This window comes from Chelonoidis abingdonii, chromosome 7 (assembly GCF_003597395.2).
Source record: "Chelonoidis abingdonii isolate Lonesome George chromosome 7, CheloAbing_2.0, whole genome shotgun sequence".
Taxonomy (NCBI): domain Eukaryota; kingdom Metazoa; phylum Chordata; order Testudines; family Testudinidae; genus Chelonoidis; species Chelonoidis abingdonii.
In genome coordinates this window covers 10,732,992-10,756,031 of record NC_133775.1, presented here as the reverse complement: position 1 = coordinate 10,756,031, position 23,040 = coordinate 10,732,992, and the positions used below count along the sequence as shown (strand labels likewise).

Genomic DNA, 23,040 nt, shown 5'->3' with positions numbered 1-23,040 from the left:
TAGACTTTATGGAAAACTGAGGCTATTCAGGGTAATCGTAAAAGTCAGCTTGCAATATTGCCTCCTGGCAGACATTATAGAAGGAAATACATGACATATGGCAAGTTGAAGCTATCTGTGAAGTGTGACAGGAGAAAATATCTCTTTGCAAGTGATAACTAGAACATGTTTAGGGTCTGTAGCTGCCCTCTATTGCCCCTGAGCTATTTGCAGGTCTCCTAGCCCTATTGGAAATTAGACCCCTGGTTAGGGCTAGGCTCTTTCATTTTGGGAGCCAAAGGGTTACATATCGTTTTGATCAAATGAGATAATTGGATATTGTGTAGAGGCGTGTCTGATGGAGCTGTGCAAGGATGTTAGGAACAGCTTTGTCCTATTCTCCATCTCAGCAACCCATGGAAAAGCCACAACCTGAATGAAATTATCCATTTTTTTTCATATTGGAGCATTGCAACCCATTTCATCCTATTTCTAACCTCAGTGAATCAGGGACAAGCAGAACAGATATCCTCTGATGCATCTATCTTTCCTAATGATGGCTGCCTTTAAAGCATTCCCATTTATCCATCCTTGGGGAATTCTTACGTTTTGCAGAAGGAGGGCAGCATTTTTCACTTCCCTGCTCTGCTTACTATTTGATCTTTATTATGGCTGTCAATTTATCGCAGTTAACTCATGCGATTAACTCAGAAAATTAATCATGATTAATCAGTTTTAATTGTACTGTTAACTATAGAAAACCAATTGAAATGTATTGAATATTTTGGATGTTTTTCTACATGTTCAAATATTGCTTTCAGTTACAACACAGAATACAAAGTGTACAGTGCTCACTTTATATTATATTTGATTACAACTATTTGCATTGTAAAAATGATAAACAGAAGTGTTTTTTCATTCACCTTATACAAGTACTGTAGTGTCATGAAAGTATAACTTAAATGTAGGGTTTTTTGTTACATTGTTTTATTTTTAAGTGCAGTTATGTAAAACTTTAGAGTCTACACATCTTCTCAGTCCTACTTCTTGTTCAGCCAGTTGCTAAGAGAAATAAGTTTTACATTTACCGGATGTAATGGCACCCACTTCTTATTTACAATGTCACCTGAAAGTGAGAACAGGTGTTTGCATGGCACTGTTGTAGCTGGCGTTGCAAGATATTTACATGCCAGATGTGCTAAAGATTCATATGCCTTTTCATGCTTCGGCAGCCATTCCAAGAGAATGTGCTTCCATGCTGATGCTCATTTAAAAAAAAAAAAAGAGCATTAATTAAATTTGACTGAATTCCTTCGGGGAGAATTGTACGTCTCCTGAATTGTTTTACCAGCATTCTGCCATTATTTCATGATATAGCAGTCTCAGATGATGACTCAGCACATGTTGTTCATTTTAAGAACAGTTTCACTGCGAATTTGGCAAAATGCAAAGAAGGTACCTGTAAGCCCGTCGATTTGGGCCTCGTCCCCCTCAGGTGCGGTGGGGAGCCAGGGCGCCTCCTCCTAGGCAGCGGGACGGGTTCCACGCCGGTCCTGTACTGAAGGGTCAAGCAAACAAGGTCTATGGGCCCTAGCCCTTAGGCAGGGTGGGGCCACAAACAGTTCAGGCCCAGCTCCTGGTCACAAGGCTGAGCAAACAAAGTCCAAAGGCCTTGGCCCTTAGGCAGGGCGGGGCACCAAACAGTTCAGGCTCTGACCCTTTGGGGCAGGGCAGAGCGGTAGCAAAGTCTAGGGGCCCTGGCCCTTAGGCAGGGCTGGCACCAAACAACTGTAACACAGCTCAGGGGTTTTGGGTGAAGGGGGAATTCTGCCACCCAGTTATGGGTGGCAGGGGGAACACAGGCCCACCAACTCCTCGGCGTTCCAGGCCAGGGCCTGGTAGCGGCGTCGCCACTAAGGCGTCAGTGGGGATCCGGACCGAACACATGACAGGTGATCAGTAGAGTTCCCAACCGAAACACACTGACAGGGTGGTCAGTGGGATCCTGGCCGATACACACGCCATAGGCCTCGGGCCTTCTGCGCCTGACTGTCGTCAGCGCCGGGCTACTTCCAACTTCCCCTCCCTGGTACCTGTCCTCCGTGGCGTAGTCCGGTGGGTCCCAGACCATAGGTTCTCGGAGAACTGGGGTAGCAGCTCTGGCAGCTTCTCCGGCCAGTGGGCGCAAGGTAGTTCGGTGAGGTCCTCAGGATACCCGGCATGGGCAAGTTCGCCAGCGCTTCTCTGGATACTTGGCCCGAGGTAGGTCCGGCCAGCGTCCTCTGGATACTTGGCCCGAGTAGGTCCGGCCAGCGCTCTCGGATAGTGAGCACAAGGCAACTGGGCCGAGCGGGAGCTCGGGCCTCACGTCTGTACCTTCGGCGTTCTGCGCTCAACTGAGCTCTGGGCCCTGGCTTTTTACTTCCTGTCCCGCCCCTTGATCCGGGGGGGGGACAGGCAGTACTGGCTCCACCCCGAGGTGCCTGCCTGGCTCTTCCCCTCAGGGTGGCGGGAGCCAGGGACTCCTCCTTACAGTACCAATGTGAATTTTCTAAACATAGCTACAGCACTCGACCCAAGGTTTTAAGAATCTGAAGTGCCTTCCAAAAATCTGAGAGGGTCAAGTGTGGAGCTGCTTTCAGAAGTCTTTAAAGACCAGTTCTGATGTGGAAACTATAGAACACCAAACTACCAAAAGAAATCACTTTCTCCTGATGCCATCTGACTCAGTGTGGAAATTGAACATGCATTGGTCCACACTGCTTTGGATTGTTGTCGAGCAGCATCGTCATCAGCATGGATGCGTGTCCTCTGAGAGTGGTGTGAAGAATGAAGGGACATATGAATCTTTACCACATCTGACATGTAAATATCTTGCAGTGCCAGCTACAACTGTGCCATGTGAATGCCTGTTCTCACTTTCAGGTGACATTGTAAACAAGAAGTGAGCAGCATTATCTTCTGCAACTGTAAACTGACTTGTTTGTTTGCATGGTCGGCTGAAGAAGTAGTAGGATTGAGTGGATTTGTAGACTCTAAAGTTTTACATTGTTTTTGAATGCAGGCTTTTTTATACATTCTACATTTGTAAGCTCAACTTTCATGGTATAGAGATTGCATTGCAGGATTTGTATTAGATGAATTTGAAAACCCTATTTCTTTTGTTTTTTACATTGCAAATATTTGTAATAAAAAAAATATAAAATGAGCACTGTACACTTTTTTTGTATTCTGTGTGGTAATTGAAATCAATATATTTGAAAATGTAGAAAATATCCAAAAATATTTAAATAAATGGTATTCTATTATTGTTTAACAGTGTGATTATGCAATTAATCATGATTAATTTTTTTAATCACTTGACAGTCATAATCTTTATACGTGCTCTCAGGGATCCTTTCCAGGGTTGTGGTGGCAGTAATATATTGGCTTTTGTGAAGAAGGAAATTCACTGGTTGCTTCTTGGATTAATTTTTTTTTTTTTGATCTGAGTTCTATACAGAAAAAACTGAAGCAAGCATGCAATGATGTGGTTGCTGGAGTAAGTTGGGTTCAGGGCAGGCATGGTACCAGGAAAGTCATCATAGGCTTGGGCTGAGGATAAGGACTATGATGTACAAGGTCTTATTTCAGAAGAATGTTAACAGAAGATGAAGATGGCCCTAAACAAGAGGAAAACAAGTTGTCACAGAAACAAAAATCCAATTTTTTTGGAACCTATTGTGAATCCTCATCTTAAACATGTCTATGCTTCAGTGATCAAGTTCATACGATACCAACCCAGTAAAACCTGGTATCCACTCCATATCTTGCCCATCTCATGTGTTGGCAGAATTCTAGCTCGAGTGGTGTATTCTCTGCTCCCTCAACTGATGAATGCAGAGAATCAGATTTTTTTTTTAAAAATGGGATCTTCCAATTCAGTTCAGGAAATGTGTACCAGAAAGAGAGAGCACAGTACCCACCAGCTTGAACAATGTTTCAGTGAGGTCTTGTGGCACTGTTCCGTCAATGGATGACAGACCTGTTCTGGTGGTAACAGTGTATGTGTTTAATAGGGTTTTCTTAGTAACTGGGAAGAACACGATCAGCCCAGACCCAAAGAAATTCTCCTGCCCTGTGTGGGGCGGAGTTCCCTATCTCCGTGTGCACAGCCCATTGAGGGAGATGAATACCAAGACTTACATGGCAGAAGCTGGATTAGCAGTGTGGTTGCTGCATCCAGAAATACCTTACTCATTGTAAGTCAGTTTGGAGGGCTGGTGATTGTTTACTTTTTTCAGATGCAAAAAGAGATCAAAGTGCCCTGTGGCACATGTGTGTCGGGAGCTGGGATATGAGGTAGTGAATGACATCTTGCAAAGGTGGACATAGTCCTTCTGTACGTCTTTCCACTTTTTCAGCTGTGTCCCAGGATAATACAAAAGATATCACTGCTGATCTCTCATTCATGTTTCTGCCTTTCTGGCTGAGAAGGCTATGTCTGTCTCACAGATTGGTCCTCCAGCCAGGGCCAGACATATTTAAAATGAATACTTGGATGAAGTCATTATGGCTCTTGTGCGCCCCAGTGAAAAGTCAACAGATGGAACTTTCTTATACTTGCTGGTGCAAAGTCCATAGTTTAACTGCCATGTTAAACCAGTTTAAAAATAGCTTTGAGTTCCCCCTTCATTGACCTTCTTCCTTGAACAATCACAAAGTCTCTGTAGTATAATGATCTCACCATATTCAAGAAAAGTTCTGTACCAATCCCAACGTTAAATATTTCATTAGGGCCACATCCTTACTCTGACGCTGCAAGGTCAGAGACTACTACCTTGGAACCTTATTATGTTCCTTACAGCACTATTCAGATAGAACCCTGGCAGGAGGTGTCATTTTACATCTCTACTCGTTAGTAGCTGTTAGGAGGCCTATTCTGTCTCCGTTTGGCTGAGGCTTTTTGTCTGAAGTTGGGAGTTTTACTCTTTACTTAAGATCCAGAATTGTACTTTTAATTGAGTAGTCCTCACAATGTCATAGCATTCATTCTCTAAGTAAGTTAAAGAAATGTTTCTCCTATAGTTCAGCATTAAAGTCCAGTCTTTAGGAGCAGCTGATAATCTCAGGGCAGAGTAGTCCTGTCTCCTGTATTGAGATCTGTTAGACAGCCATTATTTCACCAAATTCTGCATACTGCTCATCTAGTTTTAGCTAATGCCACTTCCTTTCTTTTGCCAGAAGTTTTCTCCATGCCTTTATATCTAGGAGAGGATATTTAATCATCATCTACTTTTGTTTTGGATGTCTGTATTTACCCTTCTTACGCTGCCGGCACACAGCTATGAAAATTCATTGTAATGGATCTGTGGCCCTTAGCATGAAGAAGAATAGAAAAACTTATTTGTGCTATCCTGAATTTCCTTTATTCAAGTAATAAGATTCACAGATCTGGTCCACTTTAGAGACAAACATCATTCAGAATAGAGATGGAAATTGGCATCCCAGGATTTGGGTTGGTTGTTAGGTGGAATTTACTGTGCTCAGCAGTATGAGAAATTGTGGTGCTTTTTCCTCCAATTATATTTAATGCATTATGTAATTTAGGAAAGTATATTTGAATTATCCTCACTGTGGAAGTTGTCAACTGGAGGGAACTTGATGAGGCATGAAATTTCCCTGCTGCTAGTGATGGAGAGGTCCGGTTCTGTTCCCAACTTGAAAATAGACTGAAGTAGTCTTTGTAACAGATCTGTGGACCTTATAACTTGAAGAAAGAAATTTTTTCAGATAAACATGGATACATTTTCCTATTTTGAATCTTGCTAAGTTCTTGGCCTCAGTGACTTCCTATGGCAATAAGTTTCATAATCTAATTATGAATTGTATGAAAAATTTTCTTTTATCAATTTTGAATTTGCTAAACTGATCTTTATGATATGGAGACTTGTCTACTAAACACTGGACTGGGAAATAGACTATCCTACAATATTTACTTTTGTAATGCATACATTTACATTAATTTATTTCCATTTAAACTCTTCAGACTTAAGACTTCACTTAGTGCCTTTTTGTAGTAGAATTTTTGTAAGTACTAGATAAACTAGATAATGTGTTTCAGCTCATATCTGAGGCATCATCTAGTACCTTGAGGATTGGTCTAGGAGCTGATTTCTTAACCTGGCTCTGTCATAAGTTAGTTGTTTGGCCTTGAGAAAGTTAATTATGGCTAGTTTTCCAGCTTTTGAGTACTGATAAATCCTCTGAAGTGAAGTGGTGCATCAGATGCTTAGCATCTTTGAAAATCACTTCATTTTTCAGGGCTAAGTTCCACATTGAGTCTCTAACTGGCTTCTGTCTTGGACAGAACCAGACCAGTCGTATTACTGGAATCAGTGGAATGTCCGGCCTGCTATAATTCTCCCCAGTTTTATTCTGTCTCTACAGTGACAGGCAGATGTAGCTAGACCTCACAGTTGCAGAGTTCTTCTGAGGAGAATTCCAAAACTTTATTTCAGATTTCTGTCAACTTGGTTCAATAACTCAACATTTCAGCTGTGTTCCAGGGCTGCATTTGCGTCTTGAGCTTTTTACGTCTGTTTTCCTTCCTGAGGTGCTGCAGCTTGCTGGTGACCCTGCATCTGGTCAAGAAGAGAGCAAAACTGGAATAAAATAGGAAAAAGTCTCTCTCTCCTGCTCCTCCTCCCTTATTAAGCATCTTGACAGGGATCTTAGGCCACTTGAGTGAGCACAATGCACACACCTCCTTAGCAACGTAATTTGGGTAAATGTCCTCTGTTGCCCTTTCTCTGGTCAGAAAAGGGTTCTCTAGAGGCAGATCGGATCAATTCTAATGGCATGTATCCTTCAGCCTTTTGTCCGAAGGGCAGCAACGTCCGAAGAGCAGCATGCCAAATAAAAACCAAAAAACTGTTTTAGTCCATTGAGGTTTCATGAGCAGCTACATGCTTCTAACTGATGCTCAGCCACTTCTGCCACTTGGGGTATGGATGAAAGGCTTTAGACACAATATGAATGTTGCAGAATCTGGAGCATATGGTCCTCGCTGCTGCCACCATATAGTAGACATCAGGGATACCTTCATATCATCTCACATTTGGACCCCTAGGAGAAGTGGGCATGTGTGGACTCCCTGTAGTAGAGAGGTGTAGAACCATGGGACCTCCGATCCTGGATAAGCGCATTCCAGGACATTAATTTCTGGGGAATCTAGTTCGAAACCCCAGTCTGTTCCTTGGGGGATCCAGAAGTTCTCCTATAACTGATTGCCATATATGGGGTCGGGAAGGAATTTTCCTCCAGGGCAGATTGGCAGAGGCCTTGGAGGTTTTTCACCTTCCTCTGCAGCATGGGGCACAGGTCACTTGCTAGAGGATTCTCTGCAGCTTGAGGTCTTCAAACCACAATTTGAGGACTTCAGTAGCTCAGACATAGGTTGGGGGTTTGTTGTTGGGGTGGGTGGGTAGGATTCTGTGGCCTGCGTTGTGTGGTGGGGTCAGACTAGATGATCATAATGGTCCCTTCTGACCTTAAAGTCTGAGTCTATACATGTGTTCAAAATAAAGGGGGGTGATGAGGAGAGGGTCAAGAGAGGAGAATGATATGCACATTCCTCAGTGTTGAGGATTCATTGCTGTTTGTAAGGTGATTTGAAGATGTAAAACAGTATATAAGTGCTAGTTGCTGTCATCATTTTCCACTGCCTGCGTATGCACTCTTAAACAATATTGTACTTGTAGAAATGAGGTGTTGCACCTAATCACTTATTCTGTGTTTTTGTGTACAGGGGCCTCTGTGACACACAAGACTGTGGAAAGCTTTCAAAAGAACAGTTTGCCTTGGCTTTCCATTTAATTAATCAAAAATTAACAAAGGGCATTGATCCTCCTCAAGTTCTGACTGCAGAAATGATCCCTCCATCAGAGAGGGCCAGCTTACAGAAGGTAAGGATGTGCCTGGCTTTTCAGTAGAAATCTCAAACATACTAAACAAATTGTGAATTCAAGTGCTATTAAATAAATAAATAAAAAAAATTAAATCCAATTTTTAAGATCTATCCCAAGACATGGTTGTGCTATTGAGAAAAAACAAGATGAACTGCCATGAACAGACGTACTGTTTTTGTCAGTTTACACCCATAGATATGTCTTCATAAAAGCTTTCTTAATAAACGTATTTGCTACACCAGCCAACCAAGCAAAGACATATTGCTGTTGAGGAATCATGAAATCAGCTTGTCGAAAGAATAAACCTCTTCCTGAATATCCAAGGATGAACTTCATTGTGGACCTGAAATACTATATGCACAAATTATCCTTTTCCTTAATATTGAGACAGAGTTTTTAAAAGTGGTATTTTCACGTTTCACTCTTTCAAGAAGTCAGTCGCTACTAAAATAAATTAAACCCTTTTGCAGCTCTGTGGTTAAACATTTAAAAGAGCATGTTTTTAAATTTTTTAACTATCTATTTGTATTCATAATAACATTCCAAATGTCCTCATATCCCTTTGACCATTAAACAATCCATTGCTGTATTGACTCAGTGGCTTTTAATTGCTTAAAGTTTTATTTATTAGCTCAGCAGTCAAATAGAAGTCACAACAAAATCTTACCTGTGTATGATGCATTGTAATAGCTGTCATTACTAACATTTTCTCTTGGTTGTGCTAAACATTGACACAGCTGTGCTATCTGCATAATAAACAGAATGAGAAATTCTCACCTGAAAAATGGTGCACTTGAAGTTTTGCATGACTTTTGAGTTTTTTGCAATTGGTACCTAATTTTTTTTTTTTTTTTTTTTTTTACATTCAGTTTTAAAAAAAATAACACACCAAAAATGTGCTTTATTTGCACCTTTACTAATCTTTTTTGTGTGTTTTGCTTTCTTTTTTCTCTCTTCCAGTTTGGACTATTTTTTCCATTCTGCACCACTCTGCTTTACATCTTTATTATTCTGTCAGTTTCTTAACTCTGCTTTCTCAAGGTTAGAGGTTCTTTCCTTTTTCTAATACGCAATATCTGTTGGCTTGATAATGAACATTCCTAAAAGTCTCTTCAGTAGTCTTTGAAATAGCATAGTATTTAGGTAGGTATTGAGTTGTGCTGAAATCTGAAATTATTGCTGTTTTAACTAGTCTTTCATCTGTAAGGGTCCCATGTTGCTTTGCAAACTTAAAATGGCATTAAAAACTATTAGTTTACTCTGTTTATCAATAAAGATTGTTTCAGCTATCAGAGAAATCTCTGGGGGGAGGGGAGGGGCAAATGTTGGTAGCTGTTGTTTTTGTTTGCTGCTGAAGTTCAGAATAGAAAGTGACATGCTTTATCCCATTGAAACTACAGAGAAAATGCTAAGACAAAGTGTAAACACCCCCAAACTGATAACTGGCATTATCACTGGAGCTAATATCCATGTTGTTACAGAAGGTATTGTGAAACATTTAATGTCCAGACTTTGATTTGTACAGTAGTTGAGATCAGTATTGCTTGCTACCTTTTTTTTTAGTGCATCACGTATCTTCTTCACATTCCCAAAATACTGAGATCAACTGAGATTTGCAGTGAATTTTAACTTCAATATACAAAACGACTAAGATTATTTAAATGAGGGAAGGATATGGATTTCAGCTGGTTCTATAAATCCCTCCCATACTTTGGAACATTACAAGTGAATTTATGAACACTTACTAATCTGTTCAACTGACTGAACATGCAGCTCTTCTCAAAAGAGATGCTCTTTTATGCAATAAAATACCCAGTGTAGACAACTAGATGTCCCTACTTGGGATTTATATAAAAATCAGGGTGGGGAGGGGAACAAGTGCTGCTGACACCCACTGAAGTGATATATCATACTGTGGCTTGCACAGAGTGAGAATTGTTCAGCTGCACCATTATTCTTTTGATTCCCTCTGCCAATGTGATGGCTTTCTGGTAGCAAAAAATGTCAACAGGCGTAATCATATAGCATGACTCACTGTTGGGGTGGAGGAAAGGAATGGGTTGACAAGTAATCATTTTCCTGATAGAATTCTATCTTTACTAATGTGTCTGTCAGCAAGAGTTAATATAATTTGGTTTTTTGGGGGAAGAGAGTAGGTGATGTAATAGGTTAACGAATTTTCTGCAATCTCTCCAATTTTTCAACATCCTTTTTAAGACATGGGCACCAGAACTAGAAGTAGTATTCTGGTATTAGTCTCACCAATGCTGTATGCAGAAGGAAAATCACCTCACTACCCCACTGTTTATGTATTTAAGAACCTCATTAGCTATTTTTCCCACAGTATCTCATTGAGAGCTTCTGTTGAATTGCTTGAACACTATGCCCCCAAATCCTTTTCCATGATACAGTCTCCCGTTGTGTAGGTATGGCCTACATTCCTTGTTCCAAGAGGTATAATTTTGCATTTGGCTGCATTGAAACAGTTTTGAATGTGTCCAATTTACCATGTGATCCAGATTGCTGTATGTGATTGCCCTGTCCTTCTCATTGTATACCACTCCACCATTATGTCTCATCCTTAAATTTAATCAGCAGTGATTTTATATTTACTTCTAGATCACTGATGAAAATGTTGAATAGTATTGGGCATAGTACTGATCCCTGCAGAACCCACTAGAGTCACTCCTACTTTGTGGTGGTTCCCCACTGAAAACAACTTTTTGAGAGCTGTCAATTAGCCAGCTCTTAGTATTAAGAGGAGTATTTTATTCTTAGAGGTGGCCTTAAGAAGAGACTGGATGGGATACTGTACGTTGGGGGGAAGCTAGTGCCTCTCAAGATCCAACATCATCTCAGCCATTTCTAAAAAAGTCTCAAAGGTCTTGTAGCAGGATGGATCTAGGCCCTTAAACATCTTCAAACCTCTAAAGAAGTCAAAGATAATGAAAGAGCTTTTGAATTGATTGCCCCTGTGGAGAAAAGACAAGTAAAGCTATGATCCTGGCATGAGTTCTGTGTGGGTGGATCTCTGGGGCTGATCTAATTTACAGCAGAGTTACATGGCTACCAGTGTGCTGCTCTGCAGCCCAAAGGAACTGTTTTTAATGTATTCATCTGAGTTTTCGGATGAGTGCAAATGCCGTCAGAAATCCTAGTTCACTGGGAATCCTGATCTGTGAAAAACAATTGTGCATTTTGATTATGACTCCAAATCTGGATTTGAGAGACACTAGTCTTAGAGCTGCAGGGACCTTGCATGTCTGTTGGCTAATGTGAGCCAATTTTTAAAAAGGGCTCCAGAGGTGATTCCGGCAATGATAGGCTAGTTAGCCTGACTTCAGTACCGGGCAAACTGGTTGAAACTATAGTAAAGAACAAAATTGTCAGACACATAGATGAACATAATTTAATCATAGAATATCAGGGTTGGAAGGGACCTCAGAAGGTCATCTAGTGCAACCCCCTGCTCAAAGCAGGACCAATCCCCAGACAGATTTTTGCACCAGATCCCTAAATGGCCCCCTTAAGGACTGAACTCACAACCCTGGGTTTAGCAGACCAATGCTCAGATTACTATGCTATCCCTCCCCTGCTGGGGGTGTTTTTTGGGGAAGAGTCAACATGGTTTTTGTGAAGGGAAATCATGCCTCATCAATCTGCTAGAATTCTTTGAAGGGGTCAACAAGCATGTGGACAAGGGAATTCCAGGGGATATAGTATACTTAGATTTTCAGAAAGCCTTTGATAAGATAAGAGGGAAGGTCTTCTCATGGATTGGTAACTGGGTAAAAGATAGGAAACAAAGGGTAGGAATAAATGATCAGTTTTCAGAGTGGAGAGAGGTAAATAGTGGTGTCCCCCAGGGGTCTGTACTGAGCCCAGTCCTATTCAACATATTCATAAATGTTCTGGAAAAAGGGGTAAACAGTGAGGTGGCAAAATTTGCAGATGATGCAAAACTACTCAAGATAGTTAAGTCTCAGGCAGACTACAAAGAGCTACAAAGGGATCTCTCAAAACTGGATGACTGGGCAACAAAATGGTAGATGAAAATGCCGGGTGAAATTAAATGTGGATAAATGCAAAGTAATGCACCCTGGAAAACATAATCCCAACTCTACAGATCAAATGATGGGGTCTAAATTAGCTATTAGCACTCGAGAGAGATCTTGGTGTCATGGATAGTTCTATGAAAACATCCACTCAGCGTGCAGCAGAAAATGTCATATTGCCTCTACATAAATCCATAGTACGTCCACATCTTGAATACTGTGTGCAGAGGTGGTTGCCTCATCTCAAAAAAGATATATTGGAATTGGAAAAGGTTCAGAAAAGGGCAACAAAAATGATGAGGGGTATGGAGCAGCTTCTGTATGAGGAGAGATTAATAACATTGGGACTTTTCAGCTTGGAGAAGAGATGACTAAGATGGGATATGATTGAGCTGTATAAAATCATGACTGGTGTGGAGAAAGTAAATAAGGAAGTGTTATTTACTGCTTTTCATAACACCAGAACTGGGGGTCACCAAATGAAATTAATAGGCAGCCGGATTAAAACAAACAAAAGGAAGTATTTCTTCACACAATGCACAGTTAACTTGTGGAACTCTTTGCCCAGAGGATATTGTGAAGGCCAAGACTCTAACAGGGTTAAAAAAGAACTATATAAATTCCTGGAGGATAGGTTCATTAATGGCTATTAGCCAGGATGGGCAGGGATGATGTCCCTAGCCTCTGCTTGCCAGAAACTGGGTATGGGTGACAGGGAATGGATCACTTGATGATTACTTGTTCTGTTCATTTCCCTCAGGCACCTGGCATTGGCCACTCTTGGAAGACAGGATACTGGGCTAGCTGGACCTTTGGTCTGACCCAGTAAGGCCGTTCTTATGTTCATGTCAGGTTTGAAGTGAATTGCCACATTTGTGTGGCCAAACCTGGACAACAACACCATTGTACCCTGCTTGACTCTACCTAATACTTTGTCCTCTATTCTGTAATCTCCAAATTTATAAGCATTACAAAAAGAGTGTGCAGTTAGAGTATAACAATGGCCTTGAAGGGTTCTGAATTTCTTTCACTCGCTCCCATACCAAATATGTACAATTTAGAAGTAAAAAGGGGTTTGCTTTTCTAGCTGACAGACCATTCAGCTCCATTTGGGAATTGAATGTCAATCTGGGTTACACTTCAGTTCAGTTACTAGTTTAAAACGGGGTATAACAGCCTGCAGAATCTGTATAATGGCCACACAGGTTCAGGTTTTGTTAGTTAATTGGTTTGTTGTTTTTTCCAGACATTACAAATAATGTTCATTGAATTTTGTTATTTATATGGTATTTCCAACTTGTGCATGTATTTATGTATGTTTTGTTTTGTTTCATTACGTTATTTTAATATTTTATATGCAAACAATAAAAATAAACTTTAAAAAAGGAATTTCTGTAACAGGTGATGCATGAGAAGATGGGGGTAGGGAGGGTGGCACTACCAGACCAGAATTTGTGCATTTAGAAAAAAACATTTTTCCTGGAAGTTTACCATGTTTGATCTGGAGTCACTGGAACACAATGAACAAGGAACCCCACAATGCTGTGCTGAGTCCCTTTTCAGAACAGAACTGAGATTAAACACAAGCTCTTATTTTCTCAATTTATCAAAAAAAAAAAAAAGCACGCATTCTTATTTGCCATATATTACAATTCACAATTTCATGCAGTTTTGTTTTCTTGGTACAAAATATATTTAGCTAATACACCGCTACCTTGATATAACGCCACCCAATGTAATGTGGTAAAGCAGTGCCCCGGGAGATGCGGCTGCGCACTCACCTATAACTCAGTCAGATTTTAACTCCCAAGGACAGCGTTATATCGAGGTAGAGGTGTGCACGGTTCCAATTTTATGCTAAGGGCTCTTTAGGTTTATATATATACTTTTTTTCCTTGCATATGATTGTTCTTTCAAGTTACTGTTGTTCAGGGCTTTATGTAATGTTAAAGTGAACATCACTTTATTCTTCCCAGTTCTAAAATATTGAAAGTCCTAAAACTACAAAGCTAAAAGTTGCCCTATTGTGTTAAGTGAGACTGGACTTAAAAATGACACTTATATAGTTACACTGCACAGCTTTGTTTGTATCTGTTCTTGGGCAGAAAATTTTATTCTTGGGATGAGGAAGGAGATAATCCAAATCCTGTTTAAGGAAGCCAGTGGGATTTATAGGAAACCTCCATATGCAGATAGAGTACCCTAGAATTAATACAATATTTGCTAAAGCATGGCTGCAGTCTTTGGTCTCTCTAGTCCAGCACTGCAGGGAGGTTCTAGGTGATTAACCCATCACTGGGTCCTGGCCTAAGCAAACATACTCTACCCCTGGCCTGGTACAAAGAGGAGGCCATGGGGGCAACAGCACTCACTCAGTTTTGGTCCAGCTGCCCATCCATGATGACAGAGGTTGGCAGGGCAAAGCTGAGTGGCACTGAGATCACATGTGCCAGATCACAATTATCAGAGCGGGGAGCCAGCCCCAGTTCCTCAAGACAGGAGCCACCACTTCAGGGTGAGTGTGTGGGGTGGCTTTCCTGTCCAACTGAAAGCATCATGCTTTTGGGCTTGTCTGTATGGGGACCCTCAGAAAAATCTGAATTAACTGATGGTGTGAATTTAAAGTGGATTTGTTAAACTGCATTAAGCCCATGTGTGGAGATATTTATTCAGAATTAAAGGGACCTTACTCCACTTCATTTTAATTTACTTTCAAAGTGAGTTAAGAGTAGCCTAATTAAAAATATTGTAATTCTGAATAAGTATGTTCACACAAGGGCTTAATGCAGTATAACTAATTCACTTTAAATTCACACCTTTAGTTAGTTCAGATGAATTTTTCTGTGTTCCTGTATGTACAAGCTATTATACAAATTTCAATAATCCTCTAAGCAGTAGTCTTCTGTAAACCTGAAAGGTGAGCAGGAAATATCTTTTTAAATTAATAGCAAAATGTAAAATAATTAGTAGAAACCTAGCTCAGTGTTAATTATCAAATAACTTCTTAAAAGTAAAGTATATATGAAGGTTTTTCCATGTCAAGGCTTAAGATCAGGGTTCTGAGTTTCTCTGGAAGAGTTTATGCAGTAACAGACTTTTCAAGGAGAAACAAAAGTGTTTGAATTATGGCAGATAATATAGTTTGACAGTAGTCATATTTTGTGAATAATGTAGTGTTTTATAATGTAGGGGTTTTTTTTGTTTTTTTTTAAATTTAAAGCCTTTGATCTTTAAGCCTTTAAAACAGTTGCTAATTTTTGTATTGGCTTGAGTTGTGTTAATTTGTAATTCGGAGACATCAGTCAGATCTTTTTACTTAATTATTGTGATAGTACCTTTAGTTAGACTGTTGGGTTCCCTTGACATCACCACCATCTCCTCCTCCTTGCCCAAACAGGAGTGGACACTGCTTTTTCCTGAACCTGTCATTGTTGCTCCAAAATTTACTGGTAATTACTTAAGACTGAGAAGTATTTTCTCCGGGTCTGTTCCATTGCCAATACAGTGGTAATATTAAACATCTTGATCATGGAATAAAATAGTTTTACAAAATTCGGTACCATTTGTACACCCACTAAATCTTTATTTCAGCCAAATTTTGTTATAGCAAGTTGAAAGTTCTGATGGTTTTCACAAGAGTTTTACTATAGTGGCGGTGGAGTCGGGCAGTTCTATAAGAATAGGCTTAGAATTAAGTTTACATTTTATTTTTTTGTTAGAGCTCAATACTAAGTCAGTCTAGTTTATATTCTATAAATTAAATTAAGGTATTTATTTTCTATTTTACAGAGCTCTCTAGGACTGACTCCGGTGGCAGATTTTTCTGCAATTAAAGAGCTTGATACTTTAAACAATGAGATAGTTGATCTGCAGAGGTAGGTAAAGGAGAATTACATCAATCTTATATCTTAGTTACTCACAAATGGTTTCTTTAGTTTTTGTAACAGAATTTGATACTTTTAAACCCTAACTGTAATTGAGTAAACTACTGGCATGTGCTATTTCGTCTGTTAGATTCACTATGGTCGCTCTTCGTTGAAGTGCTGACATCATATTGAGATGGTTTTCTGTTGGGTCTAAAAGGCATTAGATTCGTTTGTGCAACATATGATTTTAAATACTACTGGTGTGTGGAAAGGGGAAACAATCTTCCTTTTCCTTTCTGTTGGGTAGTATAGGTTTGAGCATAGGCATGTTGTCTTATGATGCTTGATACTTGGCCTTTCCATAGAAAGCAGGGTACGTATGCACCTTTATAAAGATGAGGTTTGTACACTTAATCTGTAGACAAGTTCTGAATGTCTGTTAATTTCTACATTGACAAGTTTTATTATAAAACCACAGAAGAAAAGCAGGCAGAATTCTTTGGAAATGTGTGTGTATGTAGAACAGTTGTTGTAATGATAAAGGGTTTCTATCAAGATTTTAAGAAAAGATTGTAGAAGTAAAGAGGGTGGGCAGAATCACCAGGCAGTCTTTGTACATACCCTCAAATTGTGGAATTAAAATGCAGGAATTGTGGAATTAAAAAGGGGACAGGGGAAAGTAATGAGACCACCACCAGTGAGGGATTGGAGACAACCTGTTGATGTTAATTAAAGCGTTTCTTGACCTTATGGGTAGATGAGTTTATCTAAAACATCTGGAAGGAGCACGGGGATAGTGACAGGCCCAGCCATCACCACTTCTTAACAAGGGCAGGGGTAGCTGCCCAAGAATACTTCTGTTTTCTCCCCATCTGCATGCGTGGGAAAACTTTCCTGCTGCTTTCCTTTCTCCACCTTCATCTCATACTTACTTACCATCTCGTCCTTACGTGTTAATAAAATTAATTTTCAACAAATTAATAAAAAAAATTAACTAATAGAATGCATGCCAGATCATCCTGGACACTTCACTTGTATTTTTTATTTCTTTTCCACATGCTATTCTTTGTCTGTTTAGAATGTTAGCTCCTTTGGGGCAGGGACTGTCTTATGTGTTTTGTGCTTCAGCTGGTAGAATCAGGTCCTGATCCTGACTGAAGTCTCTAGACCAGTGACACTGAGACCTCAGTGGTTAAGGAGGCAAATCAGCATTATCCCAAAAAGCCACAGTAGTGTGAATTCATTGTTCATTTACTGTAGTACTATATATTCATATTTAAACAGTCTGATGGGGAAATATATAAATTCTCTCAGCAAAGTGACCAAGTATTATTATTTTATCAACTGCAATTGGTTAATAACATAGTAAAAGCATCCTGATTGTCTAATAATTTAGACTGGTGAAGAATTAAATCACACAGTGTTTTAATATAATGTGCTGCAGGAACCACTTTCAGCTTGAGAGCCACAGTCTTTGTATCACTGTTCTAGATGCTGCCAATATAAGTAATAGGGTTGTTTATTAATCACAGTTAACCCATGCAAGCAACTCAAAAAAATTAATCATGATTAACAGTGCAATTAAAACTGCAATTAAACTATAGAATACCAATTAAAGTGTATTAAATATTTTTGATGTTTTTCTACATTTTCAGATATATCTATTTCAATTACAACACAGAATACAAAGTATAAAGTGAGCACTGTACATTTATTTTGACAAATATTGCACTGTAAAAATAAAATAAATAGTATTTTTCAGTTCACCTAATACAAATACTGTGTTGTGATCTCTTCATTGTGAAAGTGCAACTTACAAATGAAGAGGGTTGTTTTTTTTTACATAACTGCTCTCAAAAACAAAACAATGTAAAACTTTAGAGCCTACAAGTCCACTTGTAGTCTAGACACGATAAATCGACTTCCAAGTGCTCTCGCTCCCGTAGAGTACCGGATTCGAAGGGAGAGGTGCAGGCGGAGTCGACAGGGGAGCGTCAGATGTTGACTCACTGCAGTGAAGACACCGTGGTGAGTAGATCTAAGGCCACGTCTATACGACGCGCCGTATTGGCGCGTTACAATCGATTGCTCGGGGATCGATATATCGCGTCTCATCTAGACGCGATATATCGATCCCTGAGCACGCTTACATCGATTCCGGAACTCCACCAATACCAACGGAGTTCCGGAATCGATATGGCGAGCCGCGCACATCGATCCCGCGCGGTGAAGACGGGTGAGTAGATCGATTTTAGATAATCGATTTCAGCTACGCTATTCTCGTAGCTGAAATTGCGTATCTAAAATCGATTTTCGCGCGTCGTGTAGACACGGCCTAAGTACGTCAACTTCAGCTACATTATTCATGTAGCTGAAGTTGCGTAACTTAGATCGATATCCCCCTTTCCCCCACTGTAGACCAGGCCTTAAATGATGAAAATGAACATGCATCTGTCCGCACTGTTTTGGATCGTTATCGAGCAGAGCCCGTCATCAGCATGGATGCATGTCTTCTGGAATGGTGGTTGAAGTATGAAGGGGCATATGAATCTTTAGCGCATCTGGCATGTAAATATCTTGCAATGCCAGTTATAACAGTGCCATGTGAACGCCTATTCCAGGGTTTCTCAAACAGGGGTCGCTGCTTGTGTAGGAAAAGCCCCTGGCGGGCTGGGCTGGTGTTTTACCTGCCCCGTCCACAGGTCCGGCCGATCGCGGTTCCCACTGGCCGTGGATCGCTGCTCTGGGCCAATGGGAGCTGCTGGAAGTGGCATGGGCCGAGGGACTTACTTGCCGCTGCAATTGGCTGCATCTGCAGATGGGGCAGGTAAACAAATCGGCCCAGCCTGCCAGGGGCTTTCGTTACACAAGCAGCAACCCCTGTTTGAGAAACCTTGGCCTATTCTCACTTTCAGGTGACATTGTAAACGAGAAGTGGGCTGCATTATCTTCTGCAAATGTAAACAAACTTGTTTGTCTGAGCTATTGGCTGAACAAGAAGTAGGACCGATTGGATTTGTAGGCTGTAAAGTTTTACATGGTTTTATTTTTGAATGCAGTTTTTTTGTACGTAATTCTACATTTGTAAGTTCAACTTTCGTGATAAAAAGATTGCACTACAGTACTTAGGTGAATTGAAAAATAGTATTTCTTTTGTTCTTTATATTTTTATTACAAATATTTTCATGCTAAAGTGAGCAGTGTACACTGTGTATACTGTGTTGTACTTGAAATCAGTATATTTGAAAATGTAGGAAACATCCAAAATTATTTAAATTAATATAATTCTATTGTTTAACAGTGTGATTGCGCTTAATTTTTTAATTGCTTAACAGCCCCAATAAATAATAATTGCACAAGTCTACTCCAGTGTTGTCTCTGTGATTAAAAAATAAGTGTAGGGAGATGGAGTGAAAGGTAAACTTCTGTTTTTCTTCTGTTTGTATATGAGTTCTAGAATAAACAAATGTAAAAAGAAAAAATCCATAGAATAAAAATAAATTGATCTATTGAGGAAATAACTTGTACAAAACTTTAACAAAAACTGCTTTGTTAAGGCTGGGATGTCATTGTACAGCCACAAACAAAGAGGAGAGTTGCATTTCTTGCTCAGAAATAAACACTTGCTTATATGTTTTTAAAAAGGAAATCTTTTGTCTGACTTGGGTTTTTTTCTATTACTATCTTTATTAATGATAGCTAGGAATTTCAGTGATCATTATCCAGCCATCAGTAATCACTGTTAGTTAATCTTAAATATATTTCTGTAGAAGCAGATTTGATGTGACACAGCACATATCTGTATATGGGGTCTCTGGGTTCATCTGGTTGAAGTCAAACTAGCATTTTTGCTTTGTCTCTAAATTTCTGTATAAATGGTATCAAAAACTGTTTGAGTACAGCTAAACTTACTAGCTAATGACTTGGTTCCCTGGTGCTGTGAATTGTTTCCTAGTTGTTTTACTTGTGTTTCCAAGGGTTAAATATATGGAAGCTGATGCAATCCCTCCCACTTTTCCCAGCAGTCTTCATTAGACAATTGCTCCATGGCAACAGTGAGATCACTGAAGACAGTATTTCATTGATTTTCCCCCCCTCCCCTTCCCTTTTGGAGCTGTTCTTTTCAGCTAACCCCTCTTCAATGAGAAGGCTTTTTTATGCTGGGCATATATATATATATATATATATATAATCATCTGCTTTGTAAATAATTTAAGGAACAGAGACACCCTAAATCTTTTTCTTTATTTAATGTTTCGCTATGTATTTAACAAGAGAGACAGGATTAGGGGGCTGGATAACTGTACCTGCTGTAACTGATGTTATTAAGTATTCTTGCATATTTTGTTGGTCTTCTAGGGAGAAGAATAATGTGGAACAGGAACTGAAGGAGAAAGAAGATACTATCAAACTGAGGACAAGTCAGGTCCAGGTAAATGGGCTGTAGAATTTCTCATATTTCACTTCTGATTTTTGGTGCGTGTGTTCATTCATTCTTGTGGAAATATAATGATTGAGTCTTTAAACCAAATCATGTACCGTTTACTTGGTGTTGGCTAAGAAATAGATTACCTTAAAAAACTAGAAGAAAAGTGTGTGTGTGGGGGGAAGAGAATATATGCATTTCACAAACCAGTGAAGATATTTCAATGCCATGCAAATTAAAACTAATAAACTGGTCAAATTAAATGGATTTGTACAATATGGTACTACTTCATGACAGTCGCAGTAAATCCCTAGTTGGGAGATTTGTTGCTCCATGGTGAATTTTTTTAAGTCTAAATATCCTTTTAAATAGTTTTACTTTAAAAGGACTATGACAATCTTTCTGTAGGATCAGCAAATTCAAATGTTGCTGTTTCTGATGAAAGAAGACTAATTTAGTCAGTTAAATGCCAGGGTTTAAGGTGCTTATAGTCAGCCAAGCCCTTTATGAAATGCTGCAAAGCTATTTTTCAATTAAGTGATAAGTTACAGAAGCAGCTTGAGTTGCTGCATTAAAAATCAAAATTTTACTGCAACATAACTCCTGATTATCTAAACACTTTTTGGATTACCAATGGACAGTAAAAGCTTAGTTTAAATTTGATAGAGAATAAATAATGGAAATTTTTCTTACATTTTCTGAACTGAAGTTAAATGTGGCATATCTTCCTCACAACAGTGTTTTTTTGAATTTTTGCTTACCTATTTTATGTTATACTCCTTGTGACTGGGTGGTAATTAATTGCATGACCTTTCTGGAGATAATCAGATCCTGGCATGTCAGTAACAATGACAGCCAAATGAATATGCAACAAGATGTCAAATAGAAGTTTGCTATACCAAATACGTTAATTAAATCTGGCTACTCATGTGAATGGAATCAAATTTTAGTAATCTAGTAAAACGTATCATGAATATTCATGTCTGAGACACATCAGGACTAATTTTGTATGGTGTGTGCTGGAATCTCATGGGGGGGGGTGTTTGCTGTCAGTTGAATTCCTGGCGTTATTTGAAAAGGAAGCAAAATAGTGCTAAAATAAAACTTTTTGATCTGTTAATTCCTGTTAATAAAACAGAATATCACACTACTAAAGTGTATTATGTGCATCTAGTATTTGAGGCCAAGAGGTAATACAAGACAAATGTAGTAACTGACATCGTCTAAAGCAGTCATACTGCAAGCAACGGCTTTCAGGTTCTGTCAATGTAAAGATTAAGTGGGCCTGCATGGTGGCTTTTTCGTTATTCCTCCTCTGATCAGAGGCAGCTATAGATATTGTGACACGTCGTGACTGTGATATGAATTTCAGTGCTGTTGAGCTGGTATCTGGGTTTTGGTAAAGTTTGTGTGCTAGTGTTTCTAGAGCTACATATAACAAAGGTAACACATTCAAATTGTCACTAAATTGTCATGCCTGTTTTGTGTTTTGGCTCCTATGTTGCTGTTTACCAAGATATTTGACTGTGTACCAGAGCTTTTTACTTTCTAATCTGTCTTCCACCTGACTCATTTCGTCATATCACTCTCCAGTGTTTGTGCCACCAAAATTATTTCTGTGGTGACAAATTATCTCACAAACATCCCCACTTTGTGCTTTGGCCGAAAGAGTTGTGGAGAAGACTTGAGAAATACAGTTTTGCAGTAGAAATCCACTTTTTGGTGTATATAAAAAGATACTAAACAATAATAATGGGAATGGAATTTTAGATAAAGTGTCAGTAAAAACACTAAGTTTTGCTGAAGTGCAGCAATTTAAAAATATGAAGAGCTATACTGGAAGACCAGAAGGGTCCATTAGATCATCTTGTCTGACCGCTTGTATAATATAGGCTGTAGAATTTTTTACCCAGTTACTCCTGCATTGAGCCTAGAAACATGTTTGACTTAAAGCATATTTTCCAGAAAGGCTTCTAGACTTTATTTGAAGACATCAAGAGATGGAGGATCCACCATTTCTCTTGGTAGTTTGTTCCAGTGGTTAATCACCCTCATTGTTTAAATAAAATAAATAAATATGCCATATTTCTAATTTGAATTTGTATATATTTAACTTCCAGCCATTGCTTCTTGTTATGCCTTTCTGTGGATGAGGGTAGGGAAGTGTATTCCTAGCATGGAGGGAACATGATTGAAGGCGTAAAGCCTATCATAGGAAAAGAGAGAGAGAGAAGATTGGAATAAGCAGAAGGAGTGACAGGCATTAGTGAGTAAATGAGTCTGGTGTTGTAAGAGAGGATAAGGAGTTTGAATTTGAAGTAAGACAGGAAACCAGTGCAGAATTTTGGGGCAGAGGAGGAGGATGTTAGTAGAGAAGAAGAAAACAACAATGGAAAGCTCCAGTAATCAATGTGAGACGTGAACCACACTTTAAACAGAATTTGAAGAAATCAAAAAATGTTGTTTCTCAAATGATACTGCTGAACTTTATTTTCGTTTTGCTCTTCTATTCATTTGTCTACATCTTGTCATCTTCCTTTGTTTGTTCTTTCCTCTTTGATGCCTTCTCTGACTGGCTGCTCTACTTTTCTGTTTCCTTCCTATGCCCTTAATGCATTCCAGCACATGAAGATTGGTACTGTGCTGATTGACTTTCTGGAGCTAACAGATCACTCAATAAAGCCAGATGTCTTGTTGGGTTGGGAGATTTGGAAAGTGCTGATTTTTTGCACTGAGACGACAAGTTCCTGACACTAGTGTTCATG

The 23,040-nt window shown here is 39.3% G+C and overlaps 1 protein-coding gene across 7 annotated transcripts in view; it reads left to right on the top strand.

The window, feature by feature from the left end:
• EPS15 (epidermal growth factor receptor pathway substrate 15) overlaps positions 1-23,040 on the top strand; it is a 104,430-nt gene that overhangs the window by 39,396 nt on the left and 41,994 nt on the right. For all 7 annotated transcript variants that reach the window (XM_075067597.1, XM_075067594.1, XM_075067596.1 and 4 more), the window contains exons 11-13: positions 7,769-7,925; positions 15,773-15,858; positions 20,209-20,281. In XM_075067597.1, coding sequence (XP_074923698.1) covers positions 7,769-7,925; positions 15,773-15,858; positions 20,209-20,281 — 316 coding nt within the window. The remainder of the gene's footprint in view (positions 1-7,768; positions 7,926-15,772; positions 15,859-20,208; positions 20,282-23,040) is intronic.